This window comes from Poecile atricapillus, chromosome 2 (assembly GCF_030490865.1).
Source record: "Poecile atricapillus isolate bPoeAtr1 chromosome 2, bPoeAtr1.hap1, whole genome shotgun sequence".
Classification (NCBI taxonomy): Eukaryota; Metazoa; Chordata; class Aves; order Passeriformes; family Paridae; genus Poecile; species Poecile atricapillus.
In genome coordinates this window covers 26,036,954-26,060,026 of record NC_081250.1, presented here as the reverse complement: position 1 = coordinate 26,060,026, position 23,073 = coordinate 26,036,954, and the positions used below count along the sequence as shown (strand labels likewise).

Here is a 23,073-nt window from a genome sequence, read left to right as displayed (position 1 = left end):
CTGTTTAGATGAATGTAATTCTCTATTCAATGTAAGAGTCTGTGGATCATGAATATTTTCTTTGTACATCCTTGCTTCAAGGTCCCTGCTAGTGTCAACAAGTGTTTTTTGGTCTTTGTTTCCTTTCAGACTAGTAAACCACACATTCTGGGTTGCACCAGTACTGAAACTTGTTACCAACAGAAAGCTGTAGCATGCAGCTTTTTTTTTTAAGGCTTCTTAAAGTAGAAAAAAACCAAATGTTTTAACAAGGCTGGAAGTTATATATTTACTGCCTTCCTTTCATTTAAATTGTCATTTCATGTTTGTTCCCTTTTTTAAATAATTTGTGTATTGATCCAGCTGTAGAAACGAATATGATAGCTGTGAGGAAGCCATCCACATTGATAGTTTCAGGAGCACGATGTGTTCTCTGCTCACTGATAATCTGAGAGTTGCCAGGAGGTATAAGCTCTGAGAGGTGGAGCTGCTTTCATACACAGTTTATGCCTGTAACGACCCTGTGTGAATGAGTTGGGAGGAGAGGCTGTGTGCACTCCAGCTCTCAGCTGTCCCATTTCTCACTGTATTAAAACTCCCTCCTCTGATGCAGTTTGAAGTTAAACATATTGACCATAAGTAGTTGCTCTTTATATTGGATAAAAGAGGAGGAGAGGCCTCATGCAGCCAGCAGTAGTGTCAGCTGGGGTGCTGCTTCTGGCTGTATCCCTTTATTTCCCCTTGAACCTTTCTTGGGAACACAAGCTACAGCTTTTTGGATCAAAGCTGCTGAGGCCAGGTTCTATCCTGCATGATGTGCGGACACATTCATTTGGAATTGATTTATTCCCGCACAGGCAGGAGATAGAGAAGTTGCTTGGCAACATGTAAGGAGTGTGGGGCTATGTATTTGAAGAGTAGGGGAAGATTTTCAGAAAGGAAAAGCCAGGAGTATTTATGACCTGTTTTCTTGGGAAGATGTATGGCTGTGCAGAGACGCTGCTTTTCTGAAGAGTGATGCCCAGATGAAGCTGAAGTGGTGCAGAACTCAGTGTAACTGTGTTTTGAGCATAGCATCTATCTGTTTAGCTTTAATATGTACTTTCCCAAACTTAAATTCAAGTAAACCACTCCTATTTTGAAATAAATCTTGTGTAAACACACTTAGTATCTGTTTAATTCAAATTTTTTTGTTAAAACAGCTTAGCTAACCTGCAGTAAAGCAACGTATCTCCATTTCTTGGTCTGTGAGCTCAGAAGCTCTTGAATGTTTTGAAATGAGGTGACTCAGAAATGTTTTTTTGCTTTGCCTGAATTTTTATGTTGTGATGTGATCATAATGTCTATAATGACTCTGAGTGCAGTTCTGAAAAATTGAAGATTGTTGTTGCTTTCATCTTCTTAAATTTAACAGACCTTCCTTCATTTTACGGTAAATAGTGGTTGGAATTACAGAAGCAGTCCACATCATGTGTTTGAGAGTCAGTTGCACACTGTATTTGATAGAACTTTTTTTAAGCTGATGTATTTTCTGTGAATATTTCTTTGTATATTTTTTTGTAATTGTTTTATTTTAAGCAATTGGATTCACATTCTGGGTCTGCACTGTGTGTTCTGTTTGTGAAAGTTGTGAGGCTTTAAGCTAAAGACTTTGGTTTTTGGCTGGGTGAGCTTGCTGGACTGTGGATGTAATTTTGATCAGGGCTGTGTCCAGCTGCTGGATAAGTGGAAAGGATTCTGCAGAGGCGTTGCTCACCCAAAATGACACACTGTGTCTGCCTCCACTCGGCCATGCTAGAGGGGCAAAAATCAGGAAGGAGGAAAATACCACCTTAATTCTTGGTAATTCCATAGAAAAATAACTTCAGAGGTTTTTTGTTGCTATTGGGCTATACCTTTCAACCTGTAGTGTTTAAGGCTTTTTTCCTATGAAGGGACTAAATTACTTTTTAATAATGGAGGAGGAAGTATATTTCTTTTGCTTCAGGGCAGCTGTTCAGAATGTTGTTATTTAGTATAGAGCACTGTATTACTTGCCACAAATAGTTTTCATGGCTCAGAGAAAATTAATTTGTATGTAACAAAACTTTGCTGCTGCTAAGTGGTGTTTGGATCCATGTCTTTGCACTATTACAGTACTGACAGTAGGAAAGAAAATATGGAAATGTGCATCAAAAAAGGTTAAAACAGGCAAGGAAAAAAACACATTCTCTTAAGACATCTAGAATTAGTACATCTTGTTGATTGAATAGCAGAACAACTTTTTTTCATATGAATTTAGAGTACATGTAGTTGATGGGTCTGTTCTGATGAAATGCCTAATCTAGAAGCAGGGCTGTTTCAAGAATATTTATTTTTAGCAAACTACCCTCTAAAAAATAAAGGGAAAAATTAGTTAGATATATATTTTTTCACATTTCGTGTAGACAATAGAATTGCTTAGTATTCCAGTCCTCACCTAAATGTCATGACTAAATATTTCACTTGGCAGACAGCCCTCTGGGACTTTAAAGAAGAGAAGAGGTTTATGGTGGATGGTGAAAGATAAGCTAGGCTTGTCCAGGTAAATCCTGTAGGTTTTGGCAGTTGATTTCCAAAATTCAAAGCTCAGGTCTTAATGTATATGTAGACTTTTTAGAAGGCAGTACAAAAATTTTTGAAGGGGCTGAGATCTGATCTTCTCTCCATACTGCAGTTGTAATTGTAGAAATGTTGGAGCACCTCAGAACTGCCCCCATCCCTTCTCCAGGTGAATCTCTGTGAATGTAAAGCTAAGAGTCTGTCATACAGTTACAATATGTGAAACATTTCCATATGATTTCTGATGCTTAAGCATGTCTGGGTATAGGCAGTGCTTGAATGCACTCTGGCACTCTAAACAGTTACAAAATTATGATTTTGAATTTTTGTAGTGGAAAATCTGCAGTTACACAGGTGTTATGTTGGAAAGGCTCATTTGAAGTATCTGTGCTACCTTAGACCACAGAATAGAGAGTTCTTCTGACATAAGAAGATGCTGTGCAGGTCTGAATCTGGGAGAGAAAATTCTCGAACTCCCCTTAACCTGCAAATGTACCTCGGGGTTACTTTATTTTTCAGACAAAAATCCTCTGTCTGTGCATCATCTTTCTTCATTGGTGTCCAATTGTAGCAACTAGGGAGTTGCACAGAGCGAATACACAGTGGTGTTTTCTTTTAGTACTGTGACCAGTGGAGACATCACAGGACATGGGGTTTGTTTTCCTGTAGAATTGTCCAGTTGCCTTTTGAACCGATGTGAATTCTGGCAATGCCCAAAGCATGGCTGTGATCAAAGACCTGCCCTGCAGACACAGATGCTGTGTAAAGATCCCCTTGCCTCATGCTGTATTCAAATGGTTTATTCAGTATAATGCCCTCTGGTTCCTGTGTTGGCTGAAGTCTCATCTTTTACAAGTTTTGTATCTGTGGTATGATGGCCTTCCATCATACTCCTCCTTATTATTTTTTTTTCCTGTCCTGGCAAACTAATCTATCATTTTTACAGAAACTAATTTACATATTTGGTCAGATGTTTTGTTGTTGCCTGCCTTTTTTTTCCCCATTGCTAAGCCTGAACTGATCTGTGTTTGCAGATCCAACTTGGCTTTTGGTTGAAGAAAAATACAGAGTGAAAAGTCATGTCCCTGTATAATATTTATAGCATCACATGCATAAAGTGTGAGGAGGTTCTCATTTTTCCCTATCCTTAAAGAGACACAAGAGAGTTCAGAAAGGTACATTATGAAACAGCAGGAATAAACACAAGGCTGTGAAGGAAGTGAGACACTAGGAAAAAAAAGAGAGAAAGGAGTAAGATAAATGTCTGTGTGTTTGCATAAAGGAGAGAGCTATTCAATTTCTGTGATAGCCATCACTGAATATATCAGAAGATGGTACAACCAACCTTTGTTTTTTGGAGGGGAAAAAAGGAAGAATATTCAAGCCAGCCATAACCTTATATCCTCACAGGGTTCAGAAAATTGCTCACATCTGCTGACTGTCAGTGGTTGTGAAGCAAGCAGTTCTGGCCATGGTTTACTCATTACTGCCAGGCTGGAGTTGCATGGTGTGTGAGCCAACAGGCTGAAGGCTGTAAAATTTTTGCAGACCAAATACTGAAAAACTGAAGAGGGAAATGTGGCACAAATGTGACACAAAGACCAAATTTCATACACTACTGAAAAAAAAAATCCACAGAGAAGTCCTGGTGTATATCCATGGTCTGGTGCTTTGGTAGATATTTGTATATCTTTTCAAAAAATGCTTTGTTCGGATTTAAAAATAATAGTAGTTAATTCAGTGTATTCAATATATTTTCTTACCTTAGATTTTTCTGTTTCTGTTAAAGTAAAAATTGCAGCAAAGCTCATTAAGCACATTGTTCTATAACATGGCATTCTCTTTGACCTGGACCACAGACATGAATTTCAAGTAGGAAGAAAAACATGCCTCTGACCCAAAGTAATGAGATGATAATAACATAGCTAGAAATTAGGGCAAAGTTACATAGGCAGGAGAAAATAAAAGTGTGAAGCTCTATGGTCAAAGAAGAGAACAGAGAGTGGTAGTTGTACTTCATCTGTGATATAATTGTATCCTGAGCACAAAGACCTCATCTTCAGTGACCGGAGATAAAAACAACAAAACTGTATGTTTGAAGTTCTAGATTAAAGAGTTATTTCATGTATTTAATCACAATTTCATCACTTTTGTATATTTAATTCTTTTCTCCCAGCAGCAAACTGCTAATTGCAGCTCTACAACTACAGTTGAAAGCTTTTTGCAAGAGTTTTTGTGAAGATCTTATGTAAAGATGTAGCTTAGCTGAAAGCCAGTGCTGTCTCTTGGTGCAGTTAGAGCAAGCACAGATCACAGTCCACATCACTGGACTGAAAACCTGGAGAGCAGAGTATCAAAAAGTGTAAGATGTAATTCGGGGACCAGGGGAAAGAAGCTGCTTAAGATGTGTTTCTAAGTCAGTCTGTCTCATTTAACAAAGACAAGATGAAAAGTTTGTTAGAGCACAATACATAAGCTGCTGAGACTTTTCATCAGGAGTTTATCAAGAATCATGGCTTGGAAGGTTATTCTGGATGAATTATAAAGCTAAATAAGGCACGCATTCAAATACTTATGGTTATTATTAGCAATAAAAGAAATCCTTTTCTGGATGTCATTTTGATGAGGATTTATGAAAAAACTTCAGACATGTTCTCTGTAGATGTCTACATCTAAATTGATCAATGAGAGTTCTCTTTATAGTCCAGTGGAGAGAAACAGGGTAATAGGAAGTGAGTTCTAGTGTCAGTTACTTGTGCTTGCTAGATCTCCATTCACTAACACAGTCCACAAGGTAACAAGGTGGATGTCAAGGCCTGAGCTTGGCACACCTAATGTAATTTTTTGGGTGGAAGGCATGCCTTGAGGGTAAGTGCAGAAGTAGTATTTTGTGATACTCATTGCTTATTTGTACTGCCTTTAACCTCTCCGGTGAAATATACAGCAACTCTCTAGAAAGGCTTTTCTAGACAACCTGGGGAGCTTCCCAAAGCTGGCTTAGGTATGAATGACCAACAGGAGAAGTATGTGCACAGGGACCAATTATGGTAAAAACTGAGCCAAAATAATGATGAAAATTTTGAAGAGTCATTATGATTGTCCTCAAGAACTGCCATAGACCATGTCCTAATAGGGCATTTGAAAATCACAAAATTGGACAAAATATAATACACTTTTTGGGGCTTCATGAAGTTTAAAATTTTGTCATCCCCAGATACCAAATTTTTCTAATAAAATGTTTTTAACATACTGAAAAAAAATGAATTAAGTAAATTGTAGCAGGTTTGAATGATAAAGTTTGCATGAAATATGCTGGTTTTGGGGGAATAACATTTTGTTTATAATGTGACTTTTTTACTATTTTTTTCATCAAAGCTTTTTTTTTCTCTTCATAACATAAGGATTCTTGTAGCGTAAGCATTCTTGTAGCATAAGGAGGGCAAAATACATGTTTAAGTCATGGAGATTTGATGGTTATGACTAGAATAAGAAATGTCAGTATTAAATGAAAAAAAACCCAACTTTTAATCAACTTATAGTGACTTTATGGTCATTCTGTTTGTAGACTGTTGATGTTTCATTTTGAGCTTTTGGGCAGAGAAACATGATCCAGTCCCAGTAAATACAGGGAAATGCAGCTCCTGTTACACTAATCCATGTTAAGGTGCATTTGTCTATATTTTGTTATGCAGCAATATAGCATTTCTTCTGCCTTTTTTCTTTTTTTGTCTTAATTTTCTTTTGTGTACTTTAGCACTCTTCTTTTATTGCTTACACTGAGTTCCAGGAATGTCATGACCAACTAAATCTAAAATCTCTGGGTAATTATGGCAGGTAATATTCTAATAGGTATTTGCAGTCATTTCAGTTGGCATTGATTTCACTGGATTATGTTGGATATCACTCAGTTTTAGTGGAATATTTTATTTGTTTCTGACCATTAATGTTTCAGCCATTAGAAAAATGGCCTTTGGTGGCTTAAAAGTTTCTGTGTTATCTTTTATCTTGTCATAGACTTGCCTTGTTCAAGTCTGTATGTAATGGGATATTTCTACCACTTCAGGACATCAGAAAGTTGTACCATCTTCCTTTCCAAAATCTTTCTCTCTTGCAGTGCAACTGACCTAATACATCTTTAATTCAGCTTTCACTTACTTGCTGTCTCTCCACATGAATTTGCCAATATATTTAAGGTACCTCAGAACACAAACATAAGTGCTTTTCAAAGCTGACATACCCGTTTTTCTTTTGTGGCAAAGAGTACTTTTCATAGAATCATAGGGTGGTTTGATTGGGAGAGACTTTAAAGATCATCTAGTTCCAGCCGCTGTTATGGGCAGGGACACCTTCCATAGAAGGTGTTTGGTTGGTTTCCAGATTGAGACTCATAGACATACAGTGGTGATTAAGTCCTTTATATGAATTGCAGCATGACTGCAAATTTGCTTAATCAAGCTTAATAGAGTGAGGTGCATAGGGCTTTTGCACAAGTGCAGATGATCATCATTAAGTCCAAAATGGCAAATTTAAGAAATGTGCTATTGGAATTTCATCTGCCCTAAAATTCTCTTAATTAAAATTTCAAGGATAGTTTCATTTCTTGAACAAATGTGATGTACATCCGCTCAGCTTCAGACTTAAAGATAACATTTGGATCTGTTTATACTGTCCAAGTACTTTTCCCTTTTAGCTAGATGTGGCTCACTTAAAAAATTTTGTCTCCTAAAATTAGTTCCTACCAGTGTTTCTCATTAGATTGTAAATGAAGATTTTAATAGCCAACCTTGAAGCAGACAAACAGAAGTATGCCCACTCCTCTTCAACCATTGTTTTTATGTGTTATTCTTAAAAAATGATGGAGCAGAGATTAATGAATGCTATAAATACTATTCCAACCCAAGGGAACAAGTTTATTCAAAGTATAGTCTGCAAAATGTAAAATACACTAAAGCACACAGAAATCAGGTTTCATACTACACAAGGCATTGGAAGTCTGTACCTTGTATGTGGAAAAGTTTAGTTACAGGCATTATTTTGTATAAAACACTACCTTTTCTGCTCTCTGACTGTGCATTATCAGTTTTGAATTAAAAAGAAAGGGAAAAACAAACCAGTAAGTACTTAGTTATGCTTATGCAAAAGTGTCATGGGTGTTCCTTATCAAAACACCACTCAAACTATGAAATGACTAAAATTTGTGGGAACTGAGAATCTAGTTCCTTATGTTTTCTGTGCCATATGCTGAAATGCTGTAAGTTGTGCTCTATGGTAAATACTTGGTCCTCAAACTACAGTTTGATTTCATTTTCATGTAGTCTTTACAATGATCCGGTATGCCAGAAGGTGCTATACTTATTTAATGCAAAGATCTGTGCTGATTCCATCTGCTGGTAGAGTTTACTCAGAGCCCCGAACAGGAGGGTTTACTATATTCCAGGCATTTTCCCCCTTGGTTTATTTATCCCCCTCCTTCCAGCCTATACTCACACTGTGCATGCTTTTCAGATCAAGTAAGTGAGAGGCTGGGTGACAAATTAGACTAAAAGCATCTGTTTCTCCTTCTATGCTGAAAATGCTGAGACAAATATATACTGTATGTAAAGTGAGTTAGTACATTTATCCAACATAATTTTGGAGATGATGCTTCACTAGCTGAATTGTCCCTGAAATTAGGCTACTACTGAAAATACATTCTGCATTTTATAGAAGATTGAAAGGAAGTAGCAACACAGATGTACAGTAGACAACATAAAGACTCCTTGAAAGTACATGGCTAATCTGTATTTTAGTAAATGCACATATTGAATAGAGTTTCTTAACTGGGTCTCAGGATTATTTTTTTTTTTTTTTAATGTTAGCATGTTTGAAGATTACAATTTTTCTGTTCGAATAAAGTTTTCCAGCATACCTGCTGGAAAGCAGCTCTGTAGAGAAGGACCTGGGCGTACTGATGGATAACAAGCTGTCCATGAGCCAGCAATGCCCTTGTGACCAAGAATGTCAATGGTGTCCTGGTGTTCACTGGGCAAAGCATTGCCAGCAAGTCCAGGGAGATGATCCTGCCGCTCTACTCTGCCCTAGTGAGGCCACACCTGGAGTGCTGTGTCCAGTTCTGGGCTCCTCAGTGAAAAAGAGATGTGGAGCTCCTGGACTGGGTCCAGTGGAGGGTGACAAAGGTGATTTAGGGACTGGAGCATCTCTCTTACAAGGAAAGGCCAGAGGAAGCTGGGCCTGGTCAGACTCTGGAAGAGGTGGCTGAGAAAGGACCTTGTCAATGTCTCTAAGTATTTGAAGGGAGGGTGCCAAAAGGATGGATGAGGCTCTTCTCAGTGGTGCCAAGCAACAGGACAAAAGGCACCAGGCAGAAACTGATGCACAGGAAATGCCACCTGAACATGAGGAAGAACTTCTTTACTGTGCAGGTGACCATGCACTGGAACAGGTTTCCCAGAGAGACTGTGGAGTCTCTGTCACTGGAGATAATCACTACCTGGACACAATCCTGTGCCGTGTGCTCTGGGATTGCCCTGCTTGAGCAGGAGGTTGAACCAGAGGATCCACTGTGGTCCCTTCCAACCTGATTCCTTTTGTGATACTGTTTAGGAAACCGTGTTAGCAAGTATTTGCCCTTACAATCAAGCATTTTAGAATCTGATTTTTGAGCCCTCGGGATTTAGGATTGTAACATTTCAGTCCTTGGAAATTATTTCAGGTTTGTCTGGCATCTAATAGTTCATCAAACTGTTGATTGAATAAGATACCGCTTTCCAAATTTATGTTTTCTTGTGTGCTCTTTATGAAAATTGTACTTAGGTGTTTGCATTGGGAAATTAAAAGCAGGTTGGTCTAGGTTGCTGCTTAGAAAAAGACAAAGAGTAATGATCTTTTTTATGTCAAGAGTACCGTAAAATTTTCTTGTATAATATGAATTTTACATCTAGCACCTATAGTTTCAGATGCTTAGAAGCTTGTTCATCATCAAATGTTCAGGTTGTGTTTGGATCAAGGTGGTTCTCCTTGGGTCAATAAAATCCTGATAGTTTTCAGACCAGGATTTTCAAGGAATTTTCTATGTTCAACTTTAATAAACTTAAATATATGAATAAAAATTTGCAGTACTGAGACCACAATGAAGTCCTGTTTCTCATGTCTTAGAGAGTAATTGCAGAGAAAGGAGAAGAAGATTAGTATGTATTATAAAAGCTTTCCCTTGACTAGAGAACCAAAGGTTCATTCTGATAACTTGTGTGGTATTAAGTAGATTATGCTTTGTAAGCACTAAGGTTTTATACCTAATTCCTGAAGCCAACAAGTAATCTTAAAAGATGTCTAATAATAATTTCAATTGAAAATACATTTATTGGCACAGATAAAAAGCTAAATGCCATGCTGATGTAGTGTATGGAGTTCTTCCTTGGTTGTCCTGCACTTGCTGCTGAAAAAAGGAGAATACTTCTGCTCAGTAAACTTTCAAAATACCAGAGAAACCTAAAAGCATCCTTAATTTAATAGTTTTTATAATATCACATCTTTCCTGGTTGGCAAGAGAAGTGTGTAACATTTGGTAATGCAGCATTAAATATCTCGAATCATCTGTATGAGCATGATAAACATAAGGGTTTGTATTCCACACTGTGTTGTGGATCAACTCTTTCTTTTTATGAATGCTTTAGTTTTTAAAAGAGACTCTAATTACATGTTCAGTTAAGATAAATGCCAACCTTGTTCTGTGCTAAACATCTCTAAAGAATGTATGCAGGAAGACTGCAACTCAAACTTTACAGGTGCTTTTGTTTTATGGATTTTTTTTGTTTTGGAGTAGGAATTCATAATTACATTTGGTACTTCTTTTTTTTTTTCTTTTTTTTTTATTTTTTTCTTTTTTTAAATTGTGGCTCACCATCTCTGGCAGAGTATTTATAGTCCCTAGAAGTAACATTCTTTGCTTTCTTGGACTTTCAGTCTACAAAGTTACAACTCTTCTTACTGTGGTTTCACCAGTGCTGTGATACACCAAGTAGGAAGGGGATTGTGTTCTCAGCTGCACCACTGTAAAATATAGTTTTATTTGTGACACTTTTCCATTTACATCATTTGAATCTCTCTGGATTTTCATAGCTGTAACTGAGATTAGTTTTTTCAAAACCCTACATCTCTTACTTAAATCCCAACCCATTGCAGCAATTCTTTATGGCAAAAGATGTGTGTAATCCTGTATTTAGATTTCAGTTAGAAGTTCCTTTTTGCACAGGCCCCATGATTTTCTTCACAACTCTTCACACTGAAGTTGTAACTGCTCTCAGGCACTTTGATGCTAAAGGAAATAAAGGATTTGAGGACCTAACACTGGACAAATGTCTTTATCCAGCACTGGATAAAGCTTCTACACTTCTGCCACTGCTCCTATCTTGCTCCAGTGCTGCTCAGTTTTGGAGGTCCATAAGCTCTTTACCACATGCTGTTTTGACTAGACAGCTGTGCCTGTCTAGGATAGCACTCCTGGCATGGATATCACGGTGCCTTGCTTGGGCTTCCATCAGGCACAAGCTAGAAGCGTAGCAGTCCTTGGGGATCCCAGACTAAGGGGCAGTCTCAGCTCATGCTAGTGTAACTCTGACTCAATGTAAGGCCTTTCATGAAATCCCATACCTTATAGTAAATGTCTTGGTAGTAGATGCTTCTTGCTTTTTGCGTCATAGCTTAGAGCATTTGTTGTGCTTGCCTAAGAAGTGGAAGCCATTGGAGCCATTTCTCCTTCCTGAGGAAATTCAAATCTGTCTCTACCTCACTAAAACATCTCCTAACTAAACTACCTAAGAAGTCTTCCATCTTCTGGAAACACCTCTTTTTATTAAAAAACCCTCTTCAACATGCAAAGACAACATGCAAGTCATCAGTGAGATGTTTCACTCGTGTTGTTAGAGCGCTGGATCCAGTCAGACGTTTCGGTTGTTGTTATTACCAGAACTCAAGGTTTGTTCACTGTTTGGTGGCATTATCCTGGAAGACTTCCTCTACTGCATGAATGCAGTAACCACAGAGCTATTTTGTAAATGTTGATTAGTGTTGCTCTTTACTAAAAGAAGAAAAAGTGGTTTGTTTTGTTTTTTTTTTTCCTTTGGCATCATCCTTTTCTAAATCTCACCTGTAATATTCTGCATTTATGACATATTTTGAATTGTAATAGTTTCTTCCTTATTAACAGATTAGGCTGATGTGCAGTATTGCTTAAACAGAACTGATTTGATCAGTGCAACAAAGTTGCCACATGTCCAGCAATCCAGGAGTCCCACAATTTGTATCAGTAGGTCGTCTGATGAATTTGTGATGCAAATCTTTGGCTGGTTTTCTGCCTGGTTGGAGGTTGTATACTCTGAGTTTGGGAAAATAAAAGCAGTATAGTAACCATAACATTTCAGATTGCATTATGATATGTGTGTATTTGTTCTTACTGCACAAGGCACTTGCTGCAAAGTTCCAGATTCACTTCTGAAGATCAGGAGCATACAAGTTTGACAAATCTTTGACTGAGTTTGTGTATTCTGGAAAAAATGGGTTTATTCTCCAAGTTAGGCCAGAAAAGGAAAGAAATGTGTCATTTACTTCATGATAAAATGGTTTGTTTTCATTGTGAAACATTTTATTGTTTTGGTAAATATTTTATTTTGATGATGAAAGAGTTATAGGAGATTCATTATGTTTTGTGGTTTGATTGTTTCCCATTCCATTGGAAGAAAACTATAACAAAACTTGTTTACAGGATTTAAACAAATGTCTTTCATTAATATAATTTTTGGTGGTGTGCAAAGCTGTCACAAAAATGAAAAATCCTGGATACTAAATACCTACATCAGCCTTCTACCCTGATACCAAATCATGTCAGTGTTGTTGTCAAGCATGTACAGTTTTTGGAACAGGGTGTTGTACTTAATGTACATGTGTATGTACTTAATAGGTGATAGAAAAATATTTAGAAAAACTAAAACCCCTGAAACTGAAATTGTTAGTTCCTAGGAAAAGGGGACCCGATATTTTTCTGATAGTAATAAACAGAAAGGGCACTCCTGTTTTAGAAGGAGAACTTCAATGAGTGAAATTTTTGTAGCAGTCCAAAGATATTGAAGTGCTGTATCATTGCAGACAGACTTTAAACTTTGTCAGTTTAATTTGTCTCTTACTATAGGTACATGGAAATGTCTCTGACTGTGCACCTGTATATTGTGTAGTAAACTTTTAGCTCCAAATTTGTTGGTTAGGCTTTGAATTTGTCTTTCTTGAAAGAGATACCAATATAAGTATCTTTTCCAATTGTTCTTGATGTATGTTTTATACTAATATCTATCATACAAAAGAGGGGTTAGAAAACAAAAATTCTTCACTGAATATATTATTAAAAGCAATAATAGAGAAGATAGAGTACTATTTATCAGCCAGTTTATCTTAATTTCAGTGGCATTGATAAAAATAAAACTGTAATTAAGTCTGTTGTCTGATTTCACTAGAGGTTGTATTAGTTTGCTCTTTCATTAAAAATGAAGAAAAAAAAATCAGTACATAAACAATTGTCCCTTTGTGTAAAGGTTCAAGCACAAGTGCGACATGCAAAACTCAACTTTGACAAACTGAAGACTGATGTCTGTCAAAAAGTGGATCTTCTGGGAGCGAGCAGATGCAACCTCCTTTCTCATGTGTTAACAACATATCAGGTATCCAAGGAAAATGTTGACCTCTGAAAGAATGTTTTCCTGTTAATGTGGCTTTTTAAGACGTTACCATGGCAATATTCAACCATAAGAATATGTAGCTATTTTTGGAGGGAAGATGTGAAATTTGCACTGAGAACAGATTTGAGTAAACATCAGCACTGAAATTTTACCCTGCCTTACAGACAACACTGCTTCATTTTTGGGAAAAAACTTCACACACGATGGCAGCCATCCATGAAAGTTTCAAAGGTTATCAGCCATATGAATTCACTATGTTAAAGGTAAGGAATATAGAGATATGTATGTTTGCCCAGTGATAACCAGTAAGAGATTATACAAGGACGTAGAAAGCACATGCTGATATTTTTTCCATATATTTTCTGACACTTTTATCCCTGCTTTATCTATTCATTTAAATACAGGTTTTCTGTTTAATGTCCTTCTGACTAGACATGCTGGTGGGCTCTTCTCTTACCTTCCTGATGTTAAAAGGTTTCTGAGGATGTTTCTATCTTTGCTTTGATCCAAAGCAGTTTCAGTCTAATTTTTGTAGGTAGCCTGTATTTGCTGGGTATTTATTCTTCATGCTGTTTTGTATCTAAAAATTTGATGATTTGAACAACACATAGCATGTTTCAAGCTGTATAATAACATTTACACCTTGGAAAGGAACTTGTAAAGAAAATGCACCTGTTTTGGTGTACCCTTGTGATGGAGGATGAGAGACATTTAGGCATGGATTGTACCTTATGAACTTCCTCCTGTGGAACATTTCACCATAATTTAAATTTGAAATTAGATTGGGAGTCTATGATAAAGAAATACCATCTATATTGAATCCACACATGTAACAAGCACTCTGTTGAAGCAAAAAGTAACTTTAAAAATGGTAATATTCAAGTGTGTTTAGGATGCAGCCTTTGTTATGAAAATCTTAACCAATTATATTGCTCACCTCCTGCACTGAGAAGATGTGATTTCCCATTTTTGCACTGGTATGTATGCTGATAAATGGTGCTAATCAGGAGATAGTTTAAAACTACAGGATTTCATGTAATTCTGTGGTCTCAGAAAACAGCTGCTTGGGAGTAAGACTGTGTTACTGGCTTTTAGTATCAGGGTTTTTTTCTTTCAGTCTCTAGAGTGGGGGGTTATTTTTTATACCAAAGTCTTCTCCATAATCTCTTGTCCCCAGCTATTAGTTTCTGATTGTTTACATTAAATGATTGCTAAAGTGATTAAATCAAAATCTGGTGATTGCATCTGGTGAGATTGTGTTGCGTAAGAGAATAGATGTCTGCTGGTACTTCAGCTGCATTACTAGGCTGAGTGAGTTCTGTTTGTCACTTCTGAAGGGTGTGGCAAGTCCCATCTCACCTCTGCTACACCTGGGTGTAGAATAACAATAGGCGATTATGGTTAGGGAAGTGATCCCTACCAGTCATATCACATGTTCATGCCAGAGTAACTGTATATTAAAAAGGAGCTGCAAACTAATTTTACATTGAGGTTATGCAGTATTATTTTTTAATGAAGTATGGTAGATAGCTATAGCTGATCGAAGATAGTGTCATTTCCGATAGAGAAACTTTTGGTCTAAAAATGTACCCAATAGAGATGCCATGGCTGTTGTTGACTTTATGCATTAAAATGTAAAATCAGTATATATTCTAGATTAAAATATACATAAAATATTTCAATGTGCCTGTTTCTACATTTCATTGGAAGTTACTTCTTTTAGACTATTTTTCCCTGCCTGATACCATAAAAGGGGTCTTTTTTAAATGAAAATTTTGAATTTGGTGCTTGCAAATAATTTTTGTCTTTTATGATTCCATTAAAGACAAAGTCTTGCTCATACAAATTAAACTGAATTAAACTAAGCATATGTGAATGTAGGAGTAGTGTTTTTTACTTTAAAATAAGAAATTAATGCAAGTTAATATTTGACTTAGATTGTTTTACTGAAAAATTAAGATGTGCTATGTACTAGAAAACAGCTATTTGTATTTTTTATTATAAATATATATTTGTGTACCAGGTTTATGTCAACAGAGAAACTCTAAAGCATCTCTTGGGATTGTTTCTGGAAAGAAAACATTGTCTTTAGAGATGTTTGCAAAACTCTCTTAATGAAAAGCAGCCCATTTGCTTTCTTTGCTTCAGGGTATGTGCAGAGAGCAGTATAATTGTGCTATTGCAGCTGTATTTCCTAACTCTTGAGTTTTATGCTTGATGAAAGATGATTATTAATGTGCTAACAACTCTATGTTTAGAGATGTAAAAGTATCTGTTACTGTATCCATCGCTTTAATATTACAGATGATGGGCTGCTGTTTTGGTAAAGCTGTTAAGGTTTCATTGACTTGAAATTAACATATATCAACTGAATTCAAGTTTATTTCAGGGGCTGCTTTTCATTAATAAATACCTTTTTCTAGTTTCTGTTACTGTTTATTTGCCTTAGTTACTTAAATAATATTTAGTTGCATTTTTTAAAGTTAAATGCTAGAATACCAAACTTCTTGAAGAGTTGTATTAACTTAGAAATAATAGTAGCCCTGGTAAGGGAGTCAGAAGGCATAAATCTCAGTGCATCTATTTATTTCTGTGTGAAGTGGAATACTGCTGCCTGAGCTCTTACATGGAGTACTCCCTTGGAGTACTCTGTCCAAACAGGTACTACAACACTGTTGCCTTCTGCTGACCTCTGCTGTAGTCTGGTGTCCTGTTGTTTCTGTTTGTCAGACCATGACTTTACTCATAGAAAAGATTGTCTATGATTTTGCTTCTCTAAGGGTTTTGGGGAGGTGTGGTATTTCTTTCCTTGATGAATGTCTGGGAGGAAATTCTGATACAACCTGCTTTTCCTCTTCCTCTTTAGTTCTCCCCCCAAGTGAAATGTATTAAAGTTTTTGTCTCCTCAGTGCTGTTGAACTTTTTCATAAGTGTTGTGACATCTTGGAATGTATGTGTGGCTCCTGAAACTGCCCTTAGCTGTGTTGCTTTGATTCTTTTTCTGTCAAGAAGTGCATTAGTTGTCCAAGGCACTTGGGAGGAGCTGTTGGGTGAGCTGAGTGCAATGTCAACACCGGTGATTTAACTGCAGAGGGCAGATTTTATGTGCAATCCAGATGATCTTGGCTTTACTTGAAAGCAGCCCAGATGCAGGTGAAGGAATTTAGTGAGTGAGAGGCAGTCAGAAATGGAGCCTGATCTGGAGCCACAGTTAACTCTACAGTGCAGGAATCCTTTGTTGGCCTGGATACTTAGTCTGAGTACTGGGAGCAGGTGAAGTACCACTGGGTGACTTTTGGTGTTAGAGATGAATACATAAGGCAGAATGAATGACTGTGAACTTGCTCTGCTAGTGTGTAGGGTCTTAATCTGATTTTTGTAGTAAAAGAGAGGCTAAAGAATCTAGGAAGAAAGGTTTCTAAATATGCAAGGATCCTACTTTAAGCTGCTTACATGGTGTAGCTCACAACAAAACCCATTCTAGTCCACATGAGCAGCCAGAAAAGTGCTGTGGAGTTACATCTGTGTGCTCTGAGCAGCCAAGTCAGGGGTATGTCCAGCTGAAATGTGCTCGCTTTGGTCTGAACTCAGGCTGTGTTGTTATAACTCTGTTTAATCACTACACTTTCTAGATGGTGAGGCTTCTCCCCTTTCTTCTAATGCAACCTGAAACATTTAAGATAATATTATGGTTTTATTTCTATGCCTGCTGACAGTAGTGGTCACATTACTGTGGATTCATGTTTAGAAAATGGTTGGCTGGCTTTTTTAACAGTTTAACAGTTTCATTTCATTCTCTAGCTTTTAAAAATCCTTTTGAAAAGTTACCTCAGTTTGTAGTGAACCTCAGAATACAGAGTAGAGAGAGGCAGGGGTGAGGAAAATAATTTCATTATTTGGTATCTGATTTTAAGTCCAAATGAAGTTGTTACATGGAGTTATTGCATCAAAATACAGCTTCTAATTTTTAACAATTTTATCATAATTGCCATTGAAACCAAAGCTGTATTTCAGAGCTGTGTTTATTTTTCTAATAAAGGAAATAGTAACTGCCATTATTATCATGCTGTTTCCTTCCCAAGGTACTTGTGAGCTCCATTTCTATATGCTGTTTCCGTGGTTTGATCACAGTCCTTTAAATATGGATTTCCTGAAACACTGACAAAGGAAGCTTCTGAAAATATAGGTCCTTAAAGAAGGATGCTTATTTCCCTATTGGTTTTGGGTGGGGTTTTTTTGTGAATATGCAATATGCAGACTTTACTTCTAGTAATTTTCTTTAACTTGTATAGCTAGGCAGTGGTTAAAGTAGTTCTGGGTTTTTGTCCAAAACCTTTAAAACCTTCTTGGAGCAAGCTCTGAGATGCTATACTTGGTGGCAGTCACCTCCTAATTCAGTGGATTGTGTGTCCTGTTGTGAAGATGTCCAAGATAGTTCCAGTGCCCAAAGCAGCACAGCCCCCATAATGCAGAGCTGCTTTCTTTCTCTACACTGCACTTTTGTGGAAGTATAGTTGATATTTGTGTGTTCTTGAACTCTGGTCCAGGACTTCTTGGAGTCAATGGAGTAATTCCCATCAACTTCAATAACACAAGAAGTGCAGACTAATCAATAGCTAATACAAATGCAGGTAAAGGGTGACATTCATATATAGGTTATCTAGCTTAGTTGGCTAGTGTCCTTATTCAGCATCCAAGAAGAAGTGCACATGTGATTCTGGTTAACAACGGTGTCAAAAAAGTGACAAGTGAAATGAATAAAGTTCATTTCTTTAATGCTTTTTTTTATTATTGCTGTTTTTGTGACCTTCATCTTTTGACCATGTTTGCGGTGCTAAGGCTGCTTATGACAAATTAATCAGCAGTTCTATGTAGAATTAGCTAATTGAGAGGGGGTAAAAAAAGCAGCTGCACCACATGACAAATGTAGAAGTTTAGTTTCTGAAATACTGAAGTGTAGATTTCTCATACAGACAAATACTGAACCAAGCAGAAACTGGAATGCTCCTTCTGGGGACTCCTCTGTCCTGGTTAACAGGGCATTGCAAAAGAGACATGTAACGTGTCTGGGAATGCTTTTATTGTGACAAATTGCCTGGGCACCCTAACTTTTATTCAGTCAATTAGGCCTTGATTTTTTTTTTACTTTTTTCATTAAATACATTCATGTTTTGTTCAAATTCCAGATGCAAAACCACTACATTTGTGGGTTTTAAGTTTTGTATGGAAGGTGACTTCTCTGTTTTACCCTTAGCTTTTTGGGGGGCAGGCAGGCATGAGGAGCAGTTGGGGTGAGATGCACTACTCTGACTATCAGGGCAACATTAATAAATTTATAATTACAGATGGTCAAGACTCTTCACATGTAGCATGGTTTAATTTTTCAGAAATTGAGCTGGACTTTAGAAAGAGGAAATTTTTTTCACCTTCACAGTGAAACCATTTCATAGTGAAAGAAATACTTACATTGTTAACATCTGCTTTACTTAATTACTGTGTCCTTTTATTTAATTTCTTTAATCAAAATTTCTAATGGATGCATGAGAGTGGCAACCATTAGTGTATTTATCACTTAAGAGTCAGTCTATAATGCTTGTGTTGGCTTGTGCTCATCTCCAAATTTTGGTTATAAAAGTGCTGACCATGAAACTGCATATCATTATCTTGGAGCCTTTCAGAGTTCAAAGGGACAGTAGGGTTTCATAATACCACACCCGGCCTTTTTCAAACCATCATCCAACATTTTAAACCTTGTTTTCATATTCAGGATACAAGCAGGATCATTCCACTACCACTGCAGTTGCCAAGTTTGTGTGAATAATTGTGTTGGGGAAAAAAAGAGAATAAATAAGAAAAGAAGCAGTATATGGTGAACAAACAGATGTAAAGAATTCATTTTTCTCATCTTAAAAAAGGGAAAATAAGGAGGAAAAAAGTAAGCAAATCCCCAAAACAGCAAAGAAACATGCCATCTGTGCCTGCTTTGCACATGGTATAGATAGATTTACTTAGAAATATTGGAAATATTACCTAGAAATAATTGTTTAGAAATATTAGAAACAGAACATGAGTTTAGAAGTTGCCATGTGTTACCTTCTTATATAAAAGTGTGTTCATAGACTCAATTTGAATGAGTATCTTCTAACACTTTTAATTCTGCTTGTTTGAGTCAGATATAGGTTTAATGTAGTGTAAAACCATTTTTGCTTGATTTCTGTTGGTTCTATAATCAGGTTTGGTCTCAAATGACACATTTCCCTGATTCTAATTGGTTTTCTTCTTTACATTTATATTATGGTTATGATCTAGAGCTTGCAAGATCCTGTGAATAAACTAACAGAAAAAGCAGAAAAGGAGGACCAGCAGATTGAGAGCACCAATTCAGCAGAAGATCAGCAGAGTCAGTAAGTCACATGTCTTGTATATCAAAATAATAAGTATTTTTGTCTATAATCTGCTTCCTGGTTGCTAGAGACAGTAGAGATACAGAGACAGGTAGTCTAATTCTACTGGTTATCTCAATACAAAGATTCCTGAAATGTTGTAATGTGTACATGAAAGCTAATAAACTTTATTGTGAAATTAAGAGCTTTAAAAAGGCCCATAAAACCCTTATGTGTTTTTCATCTTTCCTAGTTGTCTTTTTATTTCTTTTCAGCTTTTGCTTCATTTTTTTCTTTATTAAAAGAAATGGTAAACAGCTATACATAGGAGAAGATATATGAGCATTGTATTTGTCCTTTCAGCAGCATCTCCTTTCACCTGGAAAAAGGATATAGATTACTGATTGCTCCGAGCAGCAATTAGTTTTTGTAATGTATACAGCATCAGTTAGTAATCCAATGAAGCAGTAGGTACTTAGTATAAAGTACGTCTAAGTGAGCTGATGCTGTCAAGTTTTGAGTTACCTGTAGCTCTGAGCAGAGAGAGACTTATGAATGGACTGCTATGGTGAGAGGAGAACAGGAGAAAGAGATGCGATCCCTTCCCTACCTGACCGTCAGGATTTGGTTGCCAGGAGATACAATGTAGATATAATCCTGCTGCCACCTGTTGTTTTGACTGTCCCTGCTTAAATGAAGCACCCAGCAAAGGATCAGTTGTCAAAAAGCAGAGAACAGCTTGACTGATTAGTGGATTTTGCTTAGCTGTTTGTAATAATTTTTAAGGAGTTCAGGTTTTCAGTCATTTTTCCGGTTCAGATTCAGAACAACTGACCTTTACCACTTTATAAATTGGTCAGATTTGTTGCTGTTGATATTAGAAAGGACTTGACCAAGTACTATTTTGTAGGTGGTTGTCTCCACAGCACTTACTTCCATCTGTTGCCTCTCATGTGACAGTAATAGTTTAATAAATAGCTCTCTCCTCAGTGTTGAATATAAAATTCTAGGATGAATGTGTGATTTATGCAAGATGTGTGCATTGGCACCTACCAGGAAATGCATCAGATGCCATGTCATGGTTGTACTTCTGTTTATTTATGGTTTATCCTTGTCCTTGTCTGGCATAAAAGTGAGGGAAAAAATATGTCACCCTTTTGCTGTCTAAAACCATAAACAAACATCTAAGATTCGAGAAGAATTACACAAGACAAAGCTTTTTAAATCCTCATGAACTTTCCATTCACAGTAAACATTCATTATACTAGAATTTGAATCTAATTTTCCTCTACCACAGGCCTACCCCCAAGAGCTGGGGAGGTGTCTTTTTCTGACCCATCACTAGAGGATAGGAGGAATGTGCCCACACAGTCCTTTCCACCACCAGCCCTGTGGCTGCTTCAGTCCCTACTCCTTGAATGGCTTTACACAAAGTAATAGCAGTTTCAAGCTATGTATTCTTCATTGAAGAGATCACCTTTGTATAAGAATTGCATGTAAACTACACCTTTTTTTTACCCTGTTGAGAGATTTTTTTTCATCGACGCTGCTATATCTGTTATTTTACAAATCTGCTGATGTGGGGCAAAACTGTCCTGACTCTTGATTTTTAATTAGTTGCTTTTAAAAAGAGAGGCACAAAATGGTTGGTTCCATTCTTGGGGAGAAGGAGGGGAAGGGGGCTGGGTAACAGTTGTAGCTTCTTCATGATAGCTGGAAAGACCAAATGTGGAAATGCAGCATACACAATACTTTTCAGTAGAGATTAAGTCAGACTAATAATGGAAGCTGATAGGATTTGCTAGTTCAATCTAATTTTCATTTTTAATAGATCTGCCAGTGAGACAATAAAAGGTAACAACCGACCAGCAAATGCAAGAGTCCATCTGTTATTACTGTTTATTTGTTAATTATATGAATCTGTAATGATTTGACCAAAAAGATGGAAATGTATTGTTATTTTAGAGCCTTATAATTATTTTTCCATTTTTTTTTCTTATTCTTTCAAATTAAGGTTGATTTCATTAGATGAGGAGAGCCATACCAAGGAATCAAACTATTCAGGTATTATATTTCATGTTATCATAACTCCATAAGTGTTGTAACACTTGGATTTTTCTGTGTGGTTTGGTTTATTTCCTGTATCAGCTTCACCCAACAAATCCCTACAAGTGTATAAAACCAAAGCCCAGGAGAATCTGTTCATCTCTTACATGTTACATCCCACTGCATTTCATTCAGTCCTTCTCAGACAGGTCAAATATCTTGTGTTCCAAAGCCTAATTCTTATACGGGGCATGTACCCTTCAAGAAAGGGATCTGCAGGTTAGTAAGTGAGACAGGAAGTGTGCCACTTAGCTCACTAGTTTGTTCCAATCATTAAACTATAGTCTGTGAAAAACTTGATCAATTCAGTGGAACTTCTGCCCAAAAGCCAGGCAAGATCATACTTAGCTGCTGCCAGTGACCTTATATGTTGTTATTACCCAGTGACACAGCCAGGCTCCAGTTAGAAGTGCACTGAGAAAGAAAGGAGGGAATAGATAGCAGTGACAGAAAGGGAAATTCTGAGTACATACTAAGAATCAAGTGCTTGCAGTGAGGGTGGTGAAGTGCTGTAAAAAGTGGAATCGTCATCCATGTAATTCTTCAAGATACTCTAACTTTTTCTACTAAATTAATGGTTAAATAATAAATGGTTTAATAAAAAATGGAGAATAATTTTAATATGTTATATTTTTTCCTTCATGAAGATACTTAAAAGATACTACATTAAAGTCAAGACTATTCTCAAGTCTTTATTTCAGGAGGTTAATGATATTGATGTCTTGAACTCATCATCTCATCTTTATTTTTGAAGTTTTTGTTTCCATTCCACTTTACAAAACCCCTTTTCAAATATGAAAGTCATAGCTGGACAAAAGATTTCTGATATTGTTCTCACCTGTCATGTTTCTAGAAGGTAAACTCACATTCCTGTTTCTGTATCCAAGAACATCCCATTTTGCTGCAACGTCAAGTGTGAAGCTTGTAACTGAATGCATTATTTACCAAGACTCAGTTCCTTTTAGTCATAGCTTTCCTGGATTCATTTGTCCTTTCTACAGCACAGCTTATATTCCTTAATCCTGGAGAAGTAACTTACAACTTGGCAGTATTAAATTCTCTCAGCTCTGACTGCAGAAACCAAATGAGTGAACTGACTGACCACCTCTAATAGTCTGTTAGTTGTTTGCACATTTTTTTTCAAGAGTGATTGTGTGTTTACTTCCAGATGACTGCTAAAGCCATTGACTAGCAATGGATAAAACAGTGAGTCTTGCAGATCTAAACTAGAAACACTTCTACTTTGCAATTATTTCTCCTAACAACGTGTTTTTGACATCTGTTAGTTATCACATTCCTAA

General features: G+C 36.8%; 1 protein-coding gene across 9 annotated transcripts in view; it reads left to right on the top strand.

Moving 5' to 3' along the window:
* Positions 1-23,073, top strand: part of ICA1 (islet cell autoantigen 1) — a 66,169-nt gene that overhangs the window by 29,122 nt on the left and 13,974 nt on the right. For all 9 annotated transcript variants that reach the window (XM_058832944.1, XM_058832939.1, XM_058832945.1 and 6 more), the window contains 4 exons: positions 13,140-13,265; positions 13,448-13,546; positions 19,593-19,687; positions 21,681-21,730. In XM_058832944.1, the coding sequence (XP_058688927.1) occupies positions 13,140-13,265; positions 13,448-13,546; positions 19,593-19,687; positions 21,681-21,730 (370 nt within the window). The remainder of the gene's footprint in view (positions 1-13,139; positions 13,266-13,447; positions 13,547-19,592; positions 19,688-21,680; positions 21,731-23,073) is intronic.